The 23,066-nt window shown below is 40.8% G+C and overlaps 1 protein-coding gene across 4 annotated transcripts in view; it reads right to left on the bottom strand.

The window, feature by feature from the left end:
• The window catches only part of LOC125451703 (dual specificity calcium/calmodulin-dependent 3',5'-cyclic nucleotide phosphodiesterase 1A-like), a 793,424-nt gene that overhangs the window by 39,617 nt on the left and 730,741 nt on the right, over positions 1–23,066 (bottom strand). For all 4 annotated transcript variants that reach the window (XM_059645774.1, XM_059645776.1, XM_059645775.1 and 1 more), the window contains one exon: positions 18,853–18,921. In XM_059645774.1, the coding sequence (XP_059501757.1) occupies positions 18,853–18,921 (69 nt within the window). The remainder of the gene's footprint in view (positions 1–18,852; positions 18,922–23,066) is intronic.

Here is a 23,066-nt window from a genome sequence, read left to right as displayed (position 1 = left end):
TGGTGCCCTACAAGAAACAGCAGTATGCCTTGCAACAGTTTCCTCTCTATCTGTGCCAGACATTACACATTAAAATCTGCATTGTTTTTAGTTTTCTGAAAAGAATCAGTTCCTAAAAAAACTCTTGATATGTCTTCTAACATTTACACTGATTCAATCCCCTCCCCCCAATATGAAGGAATCTCACTGGGAGCCTGCCTTGTCTGCTGAAGCAGCCTTGATGCAGGAGTGAGAAGCTCCCATCCTTCCCAGTTCTCTACATATGACATATATTATATCGTGTTTTAACAAAGCAACCATTTCTCCGAGTTATTTAGAAAAGAACAATGGCTGGTGCCTATTACAAATACACATCTCAAGGTTCAGATTGATAACCTGAATCATTTTTATAATATCATAGAATATAGAACATAGAACTTGGAACAGTACAGTACAGCACAGTACAGGCCCTTTGGCCCACAATGTTGTGCCTATCTAATCTTACTAAGATCAATCTACCCTGCATACCCTCCATTTTACTATGCTCCATGTGCCTATCCAAGAGTCATTTAAAAGTCTCTAAAGTATCTGACTCCACTACCACTGCTGGCAGCGCATTCCACACACCAAACAATAACATTACATTTTCCCCAGAGCACCTTTCAGCATGTTATTTTCTGTATTTTTGATTTAATATTTTATGTACATATTAGAAACATTTAATTTACACAGCTTCCTGCGAACTCATAAAACATCAAGTATGTTAGACCAGGGAAACCCAGTAGACATTTTCTATCTAGATGTCCAAAAGGCCTTTGATACAGTGCCTCACGGGAGGCTGCTGAGCAAGGTGAGGGCCCATTGTGTTGGAGGTGAGCTACTGGCTTGGATTGAGGATTGGCTGTCTGACAGAAGGCAGAGAATTGGGATAAAAGGCTCTTTTTTGGAATGGCAACTGGTGACGAGTGGTGTCCTGCAGGGTTCAGTGTTGGGGCCACAGCTGTTCACCTTATATATTAATGATCTGGATGAAGGGACTGGGGGCATTCTGGCGAAGTTTGCCGATGATACGAAGATAGGCAGACAGGGAGGTAGTACTGAAGAGGTGGGGAAGCTGCAGAAAGATTTAGACATTTTAGGAAAGTGGTCCAGGAAATGGCTGATGAAATTCAATGTGAGTAAATGTGAGGTTTTGCACTTTGAAAAAAGAATACAGGCATGGACTATTTTCTAAATGGTGAGAAAATTCGTAAAGCAGAAATACAAAGGGATCTGGGAGTGTTTGTCCAGGGTTCTCTAAAGGTTAACTTGCAGGTAGAGTCCGTAATTAAGAAAGTGAATGTAATGTCGTTTATCTTAAGACGGTTAGAATATAAAAGCAGCGATGTGCTTCTGAGGCTTTATAAAAGCTCTAGTTAGGCCCCATTTAGAATACTGTGTCCAATTTTGGGCCCCACACTTCAGGAAGGACATACTAGCCCTGGAGCGTGTCCAGCGGAGATTCACACAGATGATCCCTGGAATGGTAGGTTTAACGTATGATGAACGGCTAAGGATCCTGGGATTGTATTCATTAGAGTTTAGAAGGTTGAGGGGAGATCTAATAGAAACTTACAAGATAATGTATGGTCTAGAAGGGGTGGACGCTAGGAAGTTGTTTCCGTTAGGTGGGGAGACTAGGACCCGTGGGCACAGCCTTAAAATTAGAGGGGGTAAATTTAAAACGGAAATGAGACGACATTTCTTCAGCCAGAGAGTGGTGGGCTTGTGGAATTCATTGCCACGAGTGCAGTGGAGGCCGGGATGTTGGATGCCTTCAAGGCAGAGATCGACAAATTCTTGATCTCAGAAGGAATCAAGGGCTACGGGGAGAGTGCAGGGAAGTGGAGTTGAAATACCCATCAGCCGTGATTTAAATAGCGGAGTGGACTTGATGGGCCGAATGGCCTTACTTCCACTCCTGTGTCTTATGGTCTTCTCTTAACCCCAGGCCACAGCTGAGATCATCACATGATTTTACAATTATAATCTACTTCGAAGTATAACAGTAAAAACTGACTTAAAAAACAAATTAAACTAGTATCTATGTGCGTAAGGGGACGCAAAGAAAACACGAGTCCAAAAGATTTACTGAAATTTGTGGTGACTCATCATGTTTTGAACCTCAGGTAAAATAACTAATAAGCCACACTACAAATAGATCATAAGGTGTAGGAAGCGAAGTGAGCTATTTGCTCTGTTGAGGCCAATCCACTGTACAATGACATCAAGATAGATATGATTAATCCTCAGCTTCAATTTTCTCCCCTGTTCCTGTGACCCTGTCCATCTATCTCAGCCGTGTACACACTTAATCATCCAGCCTCAACAGCCCGCTGCAGCAAAGCATTCCACAAGTTCATTATCTTGGCGAAGAAAAGGGCACAAAAACCTCGGAAATTTCTTGATTAAAATGTAATTATGATTACCGGAAAAACATAACACCTTGACTTGTCCTGAAATAACACGATTCACTAAACGTTATAAAACAAGCACACAAACTGCAAATGCTTAACATCTGAAATAGAAATTTAAAAATTCTGTAAATACAGTACATATAAGGCAGCATCTGTGATGAAAGAAAGAACAGATAAGAATATGCAGTTGCAGACATCTGACAGTGTCTTCCAGTCAACTCCAAATGTCTTACCTCCAATGAATGCAGACAGTAAGGCAAAAACCAATGGGATGTTTCTCTTTTCAAAGAGCTGTTTGGGTGCTTAATAATCACGGGTACAAAATATTTAGGAAGGAAAGGGAAGAGAAAATAAAAGGAATAATAGTTTTTATTAATTAAAGTGCTACAGTTGGAGAAAGAGGGGAGGGAGTTACACTTGATGACCTCTGGTAACAGGCTCAGGGATCAATGCACAATTGAGATAATTTCTAATCAATCTGTTCACAGATGTTATTACACACCCCTGGAATAGCTGGAGCTAGAACCCAGGTCTCCTCGCTGAAAGGTAGGAATGCGAACACTGCATTACAAGAGCTTCTCATAATGTAATTACCTTACGTCTCTTCAGTGTGATGCAGGTGGAATGCCAACTTTCTATTGCCTACTGATTGAGGTGATTGTAGCACGCAGAGTTAACGTTTTAGTCCAGTATTACTTTTTTTTCCAATCGGGATGCTGAAGAAGAATCACATTGGACTTAAACAATTAACTGTTTCTCCCTCAAATGAAGTTATCAGAGCTGCTGAGTTTCTCCAGTACTTTCTGTGTCTGTTTCAGATTTTCAGCATCGATATTTTTCTTTTATGAGACAATGGGAGCAGGTGGCATTGAAAGTCAATACCAGGAGGCAAGTTGTAAAGAATTAGATACTGTGCTGCAAAGAATTCAATGATCTCATGAGTCAAGATCAGTGAATACTTCTTCAAATGCCTTTTCCCACCAGATAGATCCCTTGCCTCAGAAACTGCTCAATTTGCTACACCTCCATCAGTCATCTACCAACACTGTCCATCAATCATAGAACATAGAACATTACAGCACTGTACAGGCCCTTCAGCCCTCGATGTTGTGCCGACCTGTCATACCGATCTCAAGCCCATCTAACCTACACTATTCCATGTACGTCCATATGCTTGTCCGATGACGCCTTAAATGTACCCAAAGTTGGCGAATCTACTACCATTGTAGGCAAAGCGTTCCATTCCCTTACTACTCTCTGAATAAAGAAACTACCTCTGACATCTGTCCTATATCTTGCACCCCTCAATTAAAAGCTATGCCCCCTCGTGCTCGCCGTCACCATCCTAGGAAAAAGGCTCTCCCTATCCACCCTATCTAACCCTCTGATTATTTTATATGTTTCAATTAAGTCACCTCTCAACCTTCTTCTTGCTAATGAAAACAGCCTCAAGTCCCTCAGCCTTTGCTCGTAAGACCTTCCCTCCATACCAAGCAACATCCTAGTAAATTTCCTCTGCACCCTTTCCAAAGCTTCCACATCCTTCTTATAATGCGGTGACCAGAACTGTACACAATACTCCAAGTTCAGCCGCACCAGAGTTTTGTACAGCTGCAGCATAACCTCTTGGTTCTGGAACTCAATCCCTCTATTAATAAAAGCTAAAACATTGTATGCCTTCTTAACAGCCCTGTCAACCTGGGTGGCAACTTTCAAGGATCTGTGTACATGGACACCGAGATCTCTCTGCTCATCTACACTGCTAAGAATCTTACCATTAGCCCTGTACTTTGCCTTCTGGTTACTCCTACCAAAGTGCATCACCTCACACTTGTCTGCATTAAACTCCATTTGCCACCTCTCAGCCCAGTTCTGCAGCTTATCTCTGTCTCTCTGCAACCTACAGCATCCTTCGTCACTATCCACAACTCCACCGACCTTAGTGTCATCTGCAAATTTACTAACCTATCCTTTTACGCCCTCATCCAGGTCATTTATAAAAATGACAAACAGCAGTGGACCCAACACCGACCCTTGCAGTACACCACTAGTAACTGGTCTCCAGGATGAACATTTCCCATCAACTAACACCCTCTCTTCTTTCAGCAAGCCAATTTCCGATCCAAACTGCTATATCTCCCACAATTCCATTCCTCCGCATTTTGTACAATAGCCTATTGTGGGGAACCTTATCGAATGCCTTGCTGAAATCCATATATCACATCAACCAGTTTACTCTCATCTACTTGTTTGATCACCTTCTCAAAGAACTCAATAAGTTTTGTGAGACATGGCCTTCCCTTCACAAAGCCGTGCTGACTATCCCTAATCAATTTATTCTTTTCTAGATGATTATAAATCCTATCTCTTATAACCTTTTCCAACACTTTACCAACAACTGAAGTAAGGCTCACTGGTCTATAATTACCAGGGTTGTCTCTACTCCCCTTCTTGAACAGGGGAACCATACTTGCTATCCTCCAGTCATCTGGCACTATTCCTCTAAACAATGACGAGTTAAAGATCAATGCCAAAGGCTCGGCAATCTCCTCTCTGGCTTCACAGAGAATCCTAGGATAAATCCCATCTGGCCCAGGGGACTTATCTATCTTCACCCTCTGTCGGATTTCTAATACCTCTTCCTTGTGAACCTCAATCCCACCTAGTCTAGTATCCTGTATCTCAGTATTCTCCTCGACAACATTGTCGTTTTGTAGAGTGAATACTATTGAAAAATATTCATTTAGCGCTTCCCCTATCTCATCTGACTCCACACAAAACTTACCACTACTATCCTTGATTGGCCCTAATCTTACTTTCGTCATTCTTTTATTCATTATTAATCATGATTCATGCTTGACATTAAAATGCTTCACTGCACCTTCACACATTTCGTAGTGCTGAAAACACTCACAGTTGCTTTTCAACTCACACAGTCTGCTAGTGATTTGACCATAATAGCTCCAGGGGTCATACTGACTGCGCAACACTCAGGGACACATTGCACTCTCTCTTGAAGAATACATATAGCATAGCTCAAGGCAGCAGAAGCCACCTGGAGGGGGTGACTATTCTTATCCTCATTGTCATGGAAGTAATGTTACATGCCATTATTGTGACACTTGTTGGTAAGCCACCACACATGGAGGTGCTGAACCATTAACAATGATAATGGTACTTCACACCAGATCTTACACACAACTCCTTCATTTCACACATCCTTCTGAAGTATTTCTTTGTTCAACCTGCATCCCCACACCACCATCTCACTCTTGTCTCCCTGCTTTCAGACAGCCAAGTGCAGTCTGATGAAGTGATGCAGGAACAACAAGATGACAGTAGTGAGGAATGTACAGCACCGTCAATTCATTTCAAATTCAGAGCCACCAGCTCAAATACTAATATTGCACATTAAGTAAAGGATTGCATAGAAGCAGTGACACAGTCAGCTGTTGTTGACTTTGAATTACCCCTAATCTGAGTGTGATGAGACAGTGGACATGAGAGGTCTGCAATCAGGCAGGTGATAAGGTTCGTGCAGGCATCAGCTCACTGAAGGTGAGGTTGCACTCAGTTATGAAGGCTTCCATACTTTATTTTGAGGACTTGAGTTTGCAGGATTGTGGAAAAATGAATTAATTTCAAATTCTGTAGATAATTCAATTATTTTCTTATAGGGTCTGAAATCACTGCACAGAGGCCAGTATCCTGTCACCCAGTCACCCTTTATTTACATGTGCAGAGCACACTGTCTACGGCCAACCAGCTCGGAGTCAGTCACCTGAACTGAGAAAATTCTAAGTCTCCTGTCTATACTGGTCAGCCAGGGCTATTTTGTGCTCCTGAGATGCTGCTTGGCCTGCTGCGTTCATCCAGCTCCACACTTCGTTATCTCGGATTCTCCAGCATCTGCAGTTCACATTATATCTATTCTGATTGGTTAACAAACCCAATCAAGGGTCTCATTGTCAACAAGATCCAGTTGGTTCCAATCACTACAGGGTCACTGAAAAGTTACTGTGGACACTGAAACATTGTTTGACAAAGCATTTCTCGGAAACCACATGGTTTTAACTAACTGCTGGAAGTCACCTGTCTGAGTTCAATGCCTGCCTGAATGCTAGTTTCTGTTTGAACAGTACTTTGGATTGAGTTAGAGTTGGTGTCCAGCCTGTTGAAAGAAAGAAGCTTCCCAACTGTGCTCTCCCGTTTCTGAAAAAAACTCCAGTGTGGTACCTGGAATACCTGGAATGATCAGGTTATTCTTGCGGGCAGCTTTGGAGGGAGTTAATCCTAACAATTCCTGCATGGCTGAATCTCCAAAGATCCCAGAGACAACTGTGTATGTCTAGTGACTTGACCAAACATGCCAGAATTCCAGGCTGGCAGCCATCGGAAAATCCCACACCTTGTTACTTTTACCGTCAAGAATTAACGCGTGTGTGCGTGTGCGAGTGTGTGTGTGACAGTGTGTGAGTGTGTGCGTGTGTGAGAGAGTGTGTGTGCACGTGTGTGTGTGCGCATGTGTGAGAGAGAGAGTGTGTGTGCGTGTGTGCGTGTGCGAGAGAGAGAGTGTGTGTGCATGTGTGCACGTGTGTGTGAGAGTATGTGTGCGTGTGTGTGTGTGCACATGTGCGTGTGTGTCAGGAAGATATTTATACTTTAATATTTCAAACTGTACTAATTGGCTTTACATCAGTGCCATTATTTGTACAAAAAATGCAATAATTTTGGTGTTTATTAAAGTAACCTGGTTGATGGTCTTTTGATAATAAACCTAATATAGATGAACTATATAATTGGCCAAATTGATAAAAGGGTAAAATATTTAACTTTGTGACCTATGGACTAAAGTGTACTCTTACCACCTTGATTATAACGATATTGCAAAGCATTCAGATCAATATGGTGTTTCAGAGATAGTAGGAACTGCAGATGCTGGAGAATCTGAGATAACAAGGTATACAGCTGGATGAACACAGCAGGCCAAGCAGCATCAGAGGAGCAGAAAAGCTGACAATTTGGGCCTAGACCCTTCTTCAGAAAGTACATTGGGTCGTCAAGTTACAGAAGAAGGCTGATGAAGTGATGGGACAATGTAAAATGTGTGAAAAGGTGAGCAGCCAGTACAGTGGAGTAGGGATGAGTTCAATAATCACTTTCACACTAGGATTTGTGCAGAGTTTCCTCTAATCTTTCAAACAGGAATGTAACATTGATAAATTGGGAACACTAATACCCTATCCTGATATTCCAATCTATGTTCTCATCAAGTCCAGAATATGTGCTACGTGAACTCAGAATAAAACCATACTCTTCATGCTATACTTTATGATTTGATATTTGCTATGTTTTTTATGTACGTTATATCTTATTAAGCTGATTCACTTGGGTTGCCTAAGTTGCTGTAATATCCTTTTATTGCTGAGGATTAATAATATATAAATATAATTACAGTCAGATTCTGTTTTCAGCTTAGCATTTTAATATCACTTTACATAATGGAAGCAGAATGACTCCTCGCATTATATATTTTAAATGATTAAATCTTTTATATATCTGCTTTCTCTCTAAAATTGAATGACCAAAGGCATGTTAATGAACCTCCATTTAAAGAAATCATTCAAGAAGAGCATATTGACATGTAATTTCCACACAATCAAATCGTTTAATGACATCTACTATCTCTGTTCCTAATTATTTGCAATCTCATTTCCTTTATCCACCTATCCTTTTTAATTCTGATATAGTTTCTTTTTCAATTACAAACTCTGGAAGTGATCATAAAACTCTCTAAAGAAACTTACCGTTACTCTAAGTTAATTTTGTTTCTGTAGAGTCTGTTCTCAATCCTTCAAATATTTGGAAATATTCTAATAATGATTTACATTCTTTCTTAACTTTAAACTGTTGTGCTTCACTGTTTTAGAATCTGTTTTGTTCAGACAGAATAAAGCCCTGAATTTTTATATTACTGTTTTTCATTCATTTCGCACCTTTAATAAAAGAAAAATTTGGAAAATTGATCACAAGCAAAAGGGGACGGATTTGAAGAGGATAATTTAAAACATACTTTTAAAAGTGAGATAACAAGGTGTAGAGCTGGATGAACACAGCAGGCCAAGCAGCATCAGAGGAGCAGGAAGGCTGGCGTTTCGGGTCGAGACCCGTCTTCAGAAATGCTGATGTGGCTGTAGTACCTGGTTTGCTTCAGGGAAAAAACTCACTTTTAAAAGTGGGTTGTACGGAGGAGTGGCATAATATAAGCAAGCAAAAGGCAATGAAGAAATAAGAAGCAGTAGGAGTAGAACAGCTAGCCTCTCAAATGTGCTACAATAATTTGATGCAATTATAGCTAACTCTCATAGAAGGTAATGGGCCAAGTGCTGGAATGGGATTAGAATAGTTAGATAGATTTTTGAGCAGTGTGGACATGATGGGCTCAAAGACCTTTTTCTGTGCTGTAGATCTCTAGTTCTCATTTCCAGTTTGTTCCACGTCTTCCTCAAATGTCTAAGGCAACAATCTACCTGCCGACCTCTCTGCCCACTCCTCCAGGCCCCTACAGCTTGTATGTTTCAATGAGATCTCCTCTCATTCTTCTAAAGTACAGAGAGTATAAGCACAATTTACACAGTCTGTTAACTTCTGACTCATAGGCGAGCAGGCTACAACTAAACCACAACCGACGCCAATACCTGGTATAGGATCAAACCACGGATTTTACTCATAGCTAGGACTCAGTCTATAGTTGTTAATATTTTCTAACCAAATGAACCTTAGTTAATTGACTGAACATGACATAAACTATTGTAAATGAGATAAAACAAAGCACTGCAGATGCTGAACAACTGATGCAAGCACAGACAAAAATTTCTGGAGAAACTCAGCGGATCAGGCAGCATCAGTGGAGAGAGACACACAGTTAATCCAAGTGTCACTGAACTCAAAACATTAACTCTGTTTTTCTCTCCACTGATGCTGCTTGACCTGCTGAGTTTCTCCAGTAATTTTTGTTTTTGTTTATTGCAAATGAGATATTGAATCAAAGTCCTATTTTCTGTTTTGCAAAGGCCCAATTTGAACAAGAGCAGAAATGTTCTCCTTGTGCTCTAACAAATGTCAATACTTTAACTAGTGTCTCTGAAACAGATAATTCAACCATTTGACGTATCACTGCTTGTGGGATCTTGCTGTCCACAAATTGGCTGTATGATTATAACAGAGACTGTACTTCAAACATACATCATCACCCGCAAAGCAGATTTGGAAATCCTGAGGTCAAGAAAGGTGTGACCAAGTGCAAATTCTTTACTGATAACTCCACTGAACCAAACATGAGAAAAATATGAGAACTCAGTTGTTCAAAATTTACTCATTCACATGTGATGTTAAGAGAGCTATGTGGATTATTCACAGCTTATTAGATTTTCAATGATAAGCATTAGTAGATGCATAGAATAATGTGTTACATGAGATTCAAGCAGGTGCTCATCATTCATTTTCAAATTGTTCTGTAGTGTCCTTGAACTAGTGTGACATGTGACATGAAAAGTTTTGCAATGCTTTCCTTATCAAATTCAATCATAGTTTGCGAGTTTTGAGAAGATTTGTAGCTCAGGTTGAGGTTCTGGATGTGAGTTTGCTCACTGAGCTGGAAGGTTAGTTTTCAGACGTTTCATCACCATTCTAGGTAACATCATCAGTGAGCCTCCGACGAAGCGCTGGTGTTATGTCCCGCTTTCTATTTATCTGGCTAGGTTTCCTTGGGTTGGTGATGTCATTTCCTGTTCTTTTTCTCAGGGGATGGTAGATTGGCTCCAAATCAATGTGTTTGTTGATGGAGTTCCAGTTGGAAAGCCATGCTTCTAGAAATTATCGTGCATGTCTCTGTTTGGCTTGTCCTAGGATGGGTGTGTTGTCCCAATCAAAGTGGTGTCCTTCCTCATCCGTATCTAAGGATACGATTGATAGTGGGTCATGTCGTTTTGTGGCTAGTTGATGTTCATGTATCCTGGTGGCTAGCTTTCTGCCTGTTTGTCCAATGTAGTGTTTGTCACAGTTCTTGCAAGGTATTTTGTAGATGACGTTCATTTTGCTTGTTGTCTGTATAGGGTCTTTTAAGTTCATTAGCTGCTGTTTTAATGTGTTGGTGGGTTTGTGGGCTACCCTGATGCCAAGGGGTCCGAGTATTCTGGCAGTCATTTCTGAAATGTCTTTGATGTAGGGGAGAGTGGTTATGGTTTCTGAGCCCGTTTTGTCTGTTTGTTTGGGTTTATTGCTGAGAAATTGGCGGACTGTGTTCCTAGGGTACCCATGCTTTTTGAATACGCTGTATCGACGATTTTCCTCTGCTCTGCGTAGTTCCCCTGTGCTGCAGTGTGTGGTGGCTCGTTGGAATAATGTTCTAATGCAGCTTCGTTTGTGGGTGTTGGGATGGTCGCTCCTGCAGTTTCCAACGAGCCACCACACACTGCACTGCCCCTTGGCATCAGGGTAGCCCACAAACCCACCAACACACTAAAACAGCAGCTAATGAACTTAAAAGACCCTATACAGACAACTAATAAAATGAACGTCATCTACAAAATACCTTGCAAGAACTGTGACAAACACTACATTGGACAAACGGGCAGAAAGCTAGCCACCAGGATACATGAACTAGCCACAAAACGACATGACCCACTATCACTCGTATCCTTACATACAGATGAGGGAGGACACCACTTTGATTGGGACGACACATCCATCCTAGGACAAGCCAAACAGAGACATGCACGAGAATTCCTAGAAGCATGGCATTCCAACCGGAATTCCATCAACAAACACATTGATTTGGAGCCAATCTACCATCCTCTGAGAAAAAGAACAGGAAATGACATCACCAACCCAAGGAAACCTAGCCAGATAAATAGAAAGCGGACATAACACCAGCGCTTCGTCGGAGGCTCACTGATGATGTTACCTAGAATGGTGACAAAACGTCTGAAAACTAACCTTCCAGCTCAGCGAGCAAACTCACATCAATCATAGTTTCTAAATAATTTATCCTGATGCAGTATTTGTAACGGGAAACCTCCTGCTGGAAAAATAGAAACTTTATTACAGAGGCTCAGCTGAAGATGTTTGAAGTAGATATGTCTCCAAATGTCCAAAATACATGACATCATGAGGCATTGAAAATAATGATTCAAGAGATGGAAAACGTTAGAGGTCATAGTTCTAGGAGAATAGAGCTTGCAGTGATTTGCCATATGTTACAACTATCTTTCCATCTACTAACAGAATGCGGTTTGGTTTCATGAAGATACCACTCCTAAAGTAATCCATTAAAAAATTCCTCATAACATGTGCTCCCAATACATACCCAACACATTATTCAATTATGGGCATGGTTATGTTCATTGGCTAGATCACAGTGCACAATAATGTCAACAGGGTTGGTGCAATCCCCATGCTAATTGAGGTAGCTTTGGAAGTATAAACCATGTTTAACAATCCTTGGATAATGAGGAAGCTGAGGACAGGAGATAAAAATCTAAAATAAAATATCAGTCTGATCCTGATGACAGAAGTGCAAAACAGTAGAAAAAAAAGGATTGTGGATATTGCAATGAAATTGTAAAAGTAAAAGACTTTCAAAAACTAACTAATCCCTAAAGTAATGTAGACAAAAATAGGGTGTTTTACACATGACAAATTCATCTCCTAACTGTTGTCAAAGCATGTCAGTGGATATGATGTCTAACATTGCGAGCATCTTGGCAGATGAGCTAAACAACCCAACCACTAGGCCAACAGGACAGTAAGTCCCCACCAAGCCTTGAACAGTCTTCACACCTATTTGAGGGGATAGGAATATACCTTTTCTGTTTTCTTAGCCAACTGCAAGCTACTGTTGCAGACTCATGCAGTCATACAGCATGGAAACAGGCCCTTTGGTCCAACCAGTCCATACTGAACATAAACCCAAACTAAACTAGTTCCACCTGCCTGTTGCTTGTTCCCATCCTCAAACTTATCCAAGGAATCACTTCATTGTTTCTAGAATGTCTGAATAATGAGCATTGCCAGGTCACACATTTCCTATTTTCCCAACTGATAATTTATCCATTCTTTTCTGGCATGAAATTCAGAAATGTTTGCACCTTGATTGCAAAGGATAGTTGTGAAGAGTTGGCCTCTGAGAACATGATCCAATTAAATGTGGTGGCTGAGTTCCACAACTCAAAGGTCCAGAGGGTGTACATAAGATTCTGTGTGTCCAGCTGCCCTACAGGAAAGGTGGGCCTTTTAGTTGCAGGTAGGAGAATGCAAAGGCATCTCGTGATGGAGGCTCCCTCTGAAAACATCAAAATCTTACAAAGTATACCAGGTTCAAAGCTTCCAGTCCATCAATGCACAGCGGTAATGCAGGCACACTTGTGGTCCTTGCAGCCCAGGGTATCAATTCTGTGCTGGATTTCAGAAATCATCTCTTGTTCCTTGCCTAGCCCTGACCTGCTGCTGAGGCTGCCATTATCCTATCTTGAGATTTCAGGTGCATCCAAGATCATTCACAATCTGGAAATCCCATGTTATTGTATCTGTGTGTAAGGGTGTCAAAGCATCAACACTAAGGAGTGCAATTGCCACTACACAATATGATGATGTCACATGGGCTCGTCTGGTAAGGGAGTAGCTTTGGATCTTGAAGGAGTGAGACCTAGCCTTGAGGTCTCCCTCACAGTCTTAATAACATGTACCTGATTACTAGAAGACAAAAAACTATGTCTTGTTTAAGATCCTCTTCTCATTGCACTACCAGGTAGTTTTCCTCTGTCACACTGGGCAAAGCAGGTCTTGTCATTGGTGGGTGAATAGTTGTGACACTTCCAGAAGCATTCTCCCTGAAAATAAGCCAGCAGCAGGAACATGCCAGCACATTTCTGTTTTCTGGTAACGTAAAATAGTTGCAACTTCTGTCTCCAAGCCTGCCTTGGGATGAAAATTTATCCCAACATCTTTACTTCAGGCAAGCTAACAAGCAGAGTCTACATGATGCCTTTTTCATTCTTCATAAACATGTCACTACCAGGAAAAATATCTCATTTGTCAGAGTGTCAACTAGATTTTACTCACCGAACAGTGGCTGGGGCAGGGATGGCTAGAATGTTGCAATTATTTAGAACCCCATTATAACTTCAGGATATGATAAAGCTTCTTCATTTTCTCCTTTGATATGAGAATTTCTGGCAATGGCCAAAGGATTTTGTCCAGTGATAACTAAACAGATTTTCATCAGTTTGGTCAATGAGCTGAAGTGTGACAGATAGAGTTTAATTTGGGTAAATAGGAGGTATTGCATTTTGGTAATATAAATAAGGACAGGACAGGAACAGTTAGTTAATAGTAGGGTCCTGGGTAGTGCTTTAGAACAGAGAGGCACAGGGGTTCAGATACATAATTCTTCGATGCTTGCATCACATGTAGACAGGGTGGTTAAGAAGACATTTAGCAACTTGCCTTCATTGCTCAGTATAGGAGCTAGGAGCATCATGTTGGGGTTGTACAGGATGTTGGTGAGGCCTTTTCTGGAGTACTGTGTGCATTTCTGGTCGCCCTGTTATAGGAAGGATATTAATAAACTGGAGAAGATTCAGAAAAGATTTACCAGCATGTTGCTGAGAATGGAGTGTTTCAGGTATAAAAAACAGACTGGAAAGGCTGGGACATTTTTCACTGAAGCATAGGATGTCAAGGGATGGCCTTATTGAGGTTAATGAAATGATGAGGAGCACAGTTAAGGTGAATCACAAGGGTCTTTTCCTAGGATTGGGGAGTTCAAAGCTGAGGGCATATTTTTAAGTGAGAGGAGAAAGTTTTAAAAAGAACATGAGGGGCAACTTGCTGACACAGAGAGTGATTCGTGTGTGGAATGACCTTCCAGAGGAAGTGGTGGATGAAAGGCACAGTTACAACATTTAAAAGATGTTTGAATAAGTTCATGAATAAGAAAGATTTGGAGGGATATGGGCCAAGTGGAGGCAGGTGGGACTAGTTTAGTTTAGCAACATGGTCAGCATGGACTGGTTGGGCTGAAGGGCCTATTTCAAAACTCTATGACTCTATAAAATGGAGGTAAACTGTCTTTTGGCATTCTGTGTGGTCCAATTCCAGCCAGAGTGCTGTGAGAAGGGGAGCTCCAGATTTCTGACTGAGCCTCAGTGAAGGACTCTCCTCTCACCTTATTATTCCAAGTCAAAAGCATATAAGAAAGTACAAAGAACACAACTATCACTGAGCTCATCTATAATTGGAGTATGACTTTGGGAATTTACTGAGTGAAAGAAAAAGTTAATTTTAAGAGTAATTGTTTCTCTAGCCAGTAGTGCTGAGTCTTCTCCGTTGAACTTCAAGTATATGTAACATGTTGGTTTCATAGCTATGGAGTAATAGCTAGAAAAGCTGCATACTTATGGCTAGACTGCATCATTAGGTTTGGCAGTTCATATGGGAGTAGGGCCATTTCAATAATGTCTCAGTAAATAGTATAAATAGTTAATATTTTTAGCAGTTTTCATGTGCTTGTTGGTCATTCATTCTGGAGTAACTCCACAGGGGCCAATATCCCATCACCAAATCTCCCTTTATTCACACAGGGAATGTCATAGACTCGGATCCAGCTCCCTCAGAGCCAGCTCTTAGACTGAACAGGATATCTGACATTCCTGTTCCTATCTGTCAGCCAGGGCTCCCTGATTGGACCGAATTAATCGGGGAACTCATAGTTTGTGAGGTCTATCTGGCTGACCTCATTATAATCATGACATATCATCTCTCATAATAATCAGAACCCAGTCATGAAATTTATAGATAGTGACACTCTTACTGTGCAGTCTATGATTCATTTAAGAGGGATCTCAACTGATGCTGATAAAGGCAAGCAAGAGAAAAGCCATCAACCCAATACAATGCACTCAGATATAAATGCAGCAGTAATCACAGCAAATCACCACTATCAGAGTCCTGCAACAGCAAAAGTCTAAGTGTACAAAATGCTGATAATAGTCTTGCCTCCATCTGAGCCCTTAGGCTTCAATCACACTTGTTAGAAACTGGTGTTGTCAATTCCATCAGTACACTGCCACCTCCAGACTCACTCAGAAATCCAACAAGGATCACATCAGTGTGATCCTAAATACAATCAATCAGCTGCTGTACCAACAATATTATAAGAAGGCAAGGGATTGATGAGGAAACTGCTATATTTACGGAGATTCATTAAAGCCTTTGACTCATAACAGGCATTTCAAAAGGAAGCTCTCATTGATGTGGGGAAGATCTACACGGCTACTCTCAGCTTCGCAGCAAGTTTCTATTGGATGGCAGCTAAGCACAGAGAGACAAGAACTTTGAGCGTACCTACACCAAATCTGAACAGAAGGGCTGAGGTCGCAGTCACTGCATTGCTCCAGGTTAATATCGTAAATGTCTCACAGGTATCATGTTTGCTCAAACATCAATGCAGAGTGCGATGGTATCTTGCAGGGAAAATTTCCAAACCCATTCAAAAACTTAAAATGAGATTGACCAATGTCCAAGCATCATGATCATAGCTAGAGAACAGGCTTCAAATTAAATGCTGGAGTAGGAGTAAAATTATTTTTTGACAGAATGGTGGTTGAAACTTGATTTTCCCCAGCTTCAATGATATAGTCTTGTACTTCACTTGAAAGTGAAGGCACAGTTGATGCTACACCTCAATGTAATGGCAGGGTAATTATTGAGATTCTGTTATATAAAATCAGGAGTGTTCACCACTGATATGGACAGCTTGCTTGGATTTGAAACTTCTCCAGAAGTTGGAGATGCTAAAGAACCAGAACAAACCAGAGGAAGTTCAAGTTAAAACCTCCAGAAGTTTTCATGGGTCTGGTGAAGCTGCAAATAGTTTACCATGTTACAGTAAGGCAAAATACCAAATCAGTTTGTTTGTTTACTCCAGGAAAGGTTCCACATCCACCTCAAAAAAGGAGAGATGAGAAATTGGAGCTAATATCCAAAACAGTATAATATTGCAGGTAAAATAACCCACTGCTACTTAGGTATGGTTCCTGTACCCAAATTCAGTGGCTCACTCTGCATGTGTGCGCACTTTGCACAGGTGAACAAGTCTGTGACATGGCATTTGTGAATGCTAGCCTTGTCCCACCTCCAGCACGACAGAATCTAACCTTGTCCCCCCTGATATTCAATTATATTACCATTGCTGAACCCTTCACCATCAAAATCTTGAATGTATGGACCCCCCATCTACCACCTTGAGACACTTGCACCCTACGACACTAACATACAATGTCAGCTGTGTGTACCATACACAAGATGCACTGCAGCAGCTCATCATGACTGCTCGTCTGACAACATTACTTTCTAAATGCACAAATTCTCTACCTCTTAGAAGGACAACTTCAGCTGGCAGATGGAAGATTCACTTTTAGCAAATCTATTCCAAGCCATACACCAGCCTATCTTGAACCTATAGTTGATGCTCATTTACTGTCCCTGGGCCAAAAGCCTGAAACTCGCTTTCCAACAGCATTTGTGGGTATAATGACACCAGATGGATTATAGCAGTAGGTCACCTCAACTGTTTCAAGACAATTAGGATCAGGTTACATACGCGGACCTTACCAGCAATGCACAAGTGCTGTGAAATAAGAGAAATACCATTTCAAATATGTTTCTGACTGAATAAGATAGTGATAGCTAGCTTTCCAAGTGTCGCTGTTTTCTCCTTACTTGGATTATTCCAGCTGCGGGATAGATCCAGTGTTATCACCATAAAAATTACAGTCTAGCCCTTCATCAGCTAACAGGCTGGGTAACAGGTTTTAGTAGGTATGGCTCTGAATGATGTAGGCTGCTCAATCCCAGTTTTCCCCTCTCCTGACTAAATTGCTGATCATTGAACGGTGTCGCTCTCTATTGCTGTACCTGTTGAGTATTTTCAGCACCATCTGTTGGAGGGCACATCAAAGTATTCATTGCTGTTTGATAATTATCCCTTCATTATCAAAAAGATTAATTATCAACAGTTCATCAATAATCATTGCTGATATTGCCTTCATAATCCAACAGCCAAAATTTGAATGTTCAGTCTGAGACGAGCAGAAATGAAGCTTTAAAAAAACTGACAGACAGTACTTGTTTTACATCTATGTTCATTTTCATTGTCAAGCACAATGACTTGTCTAAAACCTGCAGTTTCAAAATAATCGGTTGGAAAAAACTCAACTGTCCTGCCTTACACTCAAGCCCAAATGGCTGATTGTATTTCTACCCACTGATTGGCAGCTAAAACTGCCACAATGATTTTCTTTCTGGAATCCTAACGGATTGTAATTTAAATTTATTCCTTTGAACAGGTGAATGGAACCCCTATTTAAAGGAGTGAGGCAGCACTCCAATTTTAACTGAATGTGGGCGATGCGAGATGGATCTAGAGTGCCAACAATCTCAGAAACATTTATAATTTTATTCATTTTTATTTGCAGGCCTAGAGGAACTTTGAGCTTCTTTTGTTCCTCTCTCCGGGTTACAATACCCTCACGAACGGGATCTGAACAACTTACCTGACACCTGCCATCCAAATTATTGCTTTCTTTAAACAGAACCTTCCCATTGGACTTGGAAGGTGGTTAATTAAAACTTGATTTGAATGTCTTAGGTCTCATTGTGGAGAATAGACAGCTTTCTGTGCTTCACAGAACCATGTCTACATGATTCCTTGAGAGTGAAAATCCAAGCACAAAATGCTGATGTGGCATTTGTGTCAGACTTCAACATCCCGAATGGGTGATAAATGTACCAAAACGATCCTGCATTTAAATAGTTCATTTGCATTACACTGCTTATTAGCAATAAGATACATATAATTACAGGTAATGATGTTATAGTTTCAGTGAATGGAACATAATTGTAGTTTTTAAGTTTGTATTATTTGTTTTAAAAAGAATGTTAACAAATATGAAAAATAATGCCAATTTGATACTCTGTAGTTAATCGAATAAAACATATATTTGCTGCACTTCTTTTCTGATGCATATTCCACCTTAATGACACAATGGAAGTAGGTAATAACAATGTTTAATTGTTTTGACACCACTGTTTTAATGTAGAGACTCAGTTAGGTGCTTAACTTTGGTGTGAGAATAAGATGTTGTTTAAGTAAGGATGATAAAGCATATGGTCAGAGAAGCAACTCTTAAGGACATTCTTGACGAACTGGTATTACAGTCAACATCAGTAACAACTCAGGAAGCACAGTACTTGACATTCATATTCAAACTGGATATATAGGTTTATAGATTTATTGGGGCTATGCTGTAGTACAGTAGAATATAATTCTAGATACAAAGCCAAATCATGCACCTACCTCCTGCTTTCTTTTGGTCCCTTTCCTGACTGGAATCCGTGGACTCGGCACTGACAATGCTCATCTTCCCTAGAAAATCAGCCAAAGGTGGAATATCATTATGGGAATGAATATAAACAAGCTGAAAATCATTGTTTTCTGATATTTAAATGGTAATGCTGCAAAACGTGTTAATGAACCTCCAAATTATTTGATACAGGTTTGATCCTATAACACATAACAAGATGAGAAATATGAGCAGGTGCTGACCAGATGACCCTTCCAACTTATTCCATCTGAGGGAAGAATGATTTAAATCTAGGCCAGGTTAGATTCCTGAAGGACATTAGCAAGCAAGTGATATTTTATAGAAAATTAGTAGTTTTATCATTGTCTGTTATCAGCCCACAACTTATCAGATTTATTGAAGTTAGGATTTAAGTTTATGATTGCTGGATCAATAGTCAAGAATCATATGCTAATGTTTAGCATAACACATTGTGTCGGTTAAGAAATCAGGCTAATGATCATAAAGGTTACCATATGGATTAGCAAGTTCCACAAACTAATTTTAAAAAATAATTCATAGGATAACATGGGCGTTACTTGCTAGGCCAGCATTTAATTCCTATTCCTAATAGCCTTTGACATGACCCTTCCCAACCTGAAACATCAGCTTTCCTGCTCCTCTGATGCTGTTTGGCCTGCTGTGTTCCTCCAGTTCTACACCTTGTTATCTCACACAACAGCATTGGCAGTTCCTACTATCTTATTCTTGTACAAGTGTTGTCTATGTGCTGTAGGTATACCCACTGGTCTGATAGGGTTGGTGTTCCAGTATTTTAATTCAGCAACAGTTTCACATCAGAAAGGTGTGTGACTTGGAAGGGAATTTTTGAATGATAGTGCTCCCAAGCATCTGTCCTTCTAGGTTGTCACTAGTCACAAGTTGGAAGGATGTTGTTGAAGGATTCAAGGGGCAAGTCTCCAATGTTGATCATGTGCATGATACACACTGCTATCACTGTGCATTGGCTGTGTAGTAAATAAATACTTGAAATGGTGGTTATGCAGACATTCAAGCAGGCTTTTTCATGCTCTTGAGCTTCTTGAGTGTTGTTGCAGCTGTAATAACCAAGGCACTCCATCACACTCCCAATTTACATGTTGAAGATGGTGCACAGTCTTTGAGGAGTTAACAGGTAAATTATTCAGCACTGCCTCTCACTTGATCCTGTAGCCACAGCATGTGTATGGCTCATCCAGTTCAAAGGTAATCCCAGGATATTAATAGTGGGGGATTCAGTGATTGTAATGCCATTGAAAGTCAAGGCCAAACGGTTGGATACTCTCTTTTTTGAGATTTTCATTTCCTGACACTTGACTTTTGAAAGCCGCTTGCAATTTATCAACCCACGCCTGCATGATGTTGAGGGCAGACTGCATATGGTCACAGACAGCTTCAGTATCTGTGGAGCTGAGAGTGATAATCAACAATGTGGAATAATCAGCAAACATCTCCATTTCTGACCTTATCACAGAGGGAGGGTTGTTGATAAAGTAGCTAAAGATGGTTGAGCCCAGGGCATTACTCTGAGAAGTCTTGCACTGATGTCTTTGGGCTGAGACGATTGAACCCCACCAGTCACAACCAATCTCCCTTATGCAAGGTCCGGCTCCAAGCAGCAAAGAGTTTTCTCTTGATTTCCAGTCTGTTTCTGAGGTCTACCCAGTGAGTGAGTTGGCATAGTGTACGTAAGGGAAAGAGTGGTAGAATTTGGCATGAGTTGAAATGAAGTTGGCATTAGGGACATTGGGGTAGCTAAAGGGGCATAGGTTAACATTATCAGTCGAGGCTTAGATTATACAAGCAGGGAAGTTATGAAGGAGCTGTACAAAACTTTGGTTAGGCCACAGCAGAAGTACTGTGTGCAGTTCTGGTCAGCACATGCTAAGAGGATGTGAATGCACTAGAAGGGCTGAAGAGGAGATTCACCGGGATGTTGTCTGGGATAGAGCATTTCAGCTGTGAACAGAGGCTGGATAAGTTTGGGTTATTTTCTTTTGGAGCAGAGAAGGTTGAGGGGGTTTCCTGTTAGATGTGGAGTCTAAGAGGTAGAAAGCAGTTGCTCCCCTTAGCTGAATAGTCAAGAGGGTGCACTTACAAAGTGAAAGGAAGGAGATTTAGAGACAATTTGAGGAAAATGTTTTTCACCCATGTGTAGGTGGGAATCTTGAATGCATTACTTGAGAGAGTAGTTTGCAGGTAACCTCACAATCTTTAAAAAAAGTATTTCGATGATCACTTTACGTGTCATAACATTCAAAGCTATGGGTCCAGTGCAGAAAGGTAGGACTCATGTAGATGGTAATGGAATTTTGATGAGGGTCTGAAGGGTATCTTTTGTATTGTATGGTTCTATGGCTGTATAAGGGCTGTAAGTCAGTATGCTGTGGGTAGAGGGGCATAGGTTGATGGAAAGTATATCAAGGGCCATGGGGATAGATGCTACAGGGGCTATAAAGGGCCATGGAGATGGGTAAAACAGAGTAGGTTGGCATAGAGCATATGGGGAGGAGATGGTCAAGTGGTATTATCGCTGGACTGATAACATTCCGGGGACCCAGGTTCAAATCCCACCTCATCAGATGGTGGAATTTAAGTTCAATAAAAATATCTGGAATTAAGAGTCTAATGATGACCATGAACCCATTACTGATTGTTAGGAAAAAACCCATCTGGTTTACTAATGTTCTTGAGGGAGGGAAACTGCCATCCTTACCTGGTCTGGCTTACATGTGACTCCACAGTAATGTGGTTGTCTCTTGGCTGCCCAGAGGAATTGGCAACAAAATGCTGCCTAGACCTTCATCTCATGAATGAATAGAGGGGAAAAAAGGTTGGGCTATTGGGTTGTGAGTGAGGGTATGAAATGGCATGTTGGGCATAGGAATGTCATGTGTAAAGGGTCCGAGCTGTTTTAGTTTTGTTGTTTTTGTTACAGTGGGATCAAGGCGCTGGTTTTAGCTACAGTCCACTTCCACACCCAGCAATCCCTTTGGTGACTTCCAAACTATTCCCAAGGGTGGGAATCATCAACCGTACACCACTTCCCCCTACCTCTCCTCAACAGAAAATCTGAAAAATCTGAACATTCAGAGCAACATTGCAAGGGTTGAGTTTGCAAAACCAGGAATTGCCCAGATGCTATGCTCCTGACCTGGAAATGAAATCACGGTTTAATTTCAGTGACCTTTGTGAAAACAGGGACAATGGGCTGAATGGCCTACTCCTTTTGCCATATTTAGCCTTTGGTCTTGCAATGCTCAGAGTATTTCTGATTGTGGATATCCATGGCCCAACATAGCTTTCTTGTTGTGTTATGGGTCAGGGATGCTGTGTCCCTTGTGTTGACAACATCTTCACATCTTCTCAACCTTGGGGATTGTGGGGATTCTCTTAGGTCTCATTTCAATAGACGTATGTATCGTCTGAGAAGACAGTAAGTTGTGGATCGTGAATCATTCTACATTGACTAGAAACTTTTTTAGCTACGCAGATACAAGTAAAAAAAAGTAGAAAATGCATTTTTCACTGCAGCACAGTAAATGACATTAGCACAAATATCAAGTCTGTGCACATTGAATATTCAGGACCTGGCTAAGAGTTAATACTTTTATTGAGGGAATCAATGGTTTTAGTATGCAGTTTCGAAGGCCACTAAATTCCCAAGCACTGATAAACTGCATCCCAGGTTACTTACGGAAATGGTGATCATCTTTCAAGATTCTATACATTATGGTATAGTTCCTACAGTAGTAAGTAATATAAGCCAGGAATTATGGACCAATCAGACTGTAGTGTATCGTGGGGAAAATGCTAGAGTCCATTGTGAAAGAATTTAAAAAAGGATTAATAGCTGAGCATTTGGGAAACAGTGGCAGGACAGGCCAGATTAGGCATGAACTTACATAAAAGAAATCTTGATTAACAAACCTACTGGAGTTCTTTGTAAAGATAACTCATAGAGTTGATGAAGGGGAGCCCACGGATAAGTTTTGGACTTTCAGAAGGCTTTCAACAAGGTTCCAATCAGAGAGTAATGTGTAAAATTAAAGCACATAACATTGGGATGGATAGAAAACTGGAAATAAAGGGTCTTTTTCTGAGCAGTGAGCAGTAACTAGTGGGGTGCCACAAGGATTAGTGCTAGGAACCCAGCTATTCACAATAT

Source organism: Stegostoma tigrinum, chromosome 5 (genome assembly GCF_030684315.1).
Source record: "Stegostoma tigrinum isolate sSteTig4 chromosome 5, sSteTig4.hap1, whole genome shotgun sequence".
Taxonomy (NCBI): Eukaryota; Metazoa; Chordata; class Chondrichthyes; order Orectolobiformes; family Stegostomatidae; genus Stegostoma; species Stegostoma tigrinum.
The sequence above is the reverse complement of the archived record's forward strand: the minus strand, read 5'-3'. Positions and strand labels throughout refer to the sequence as shown.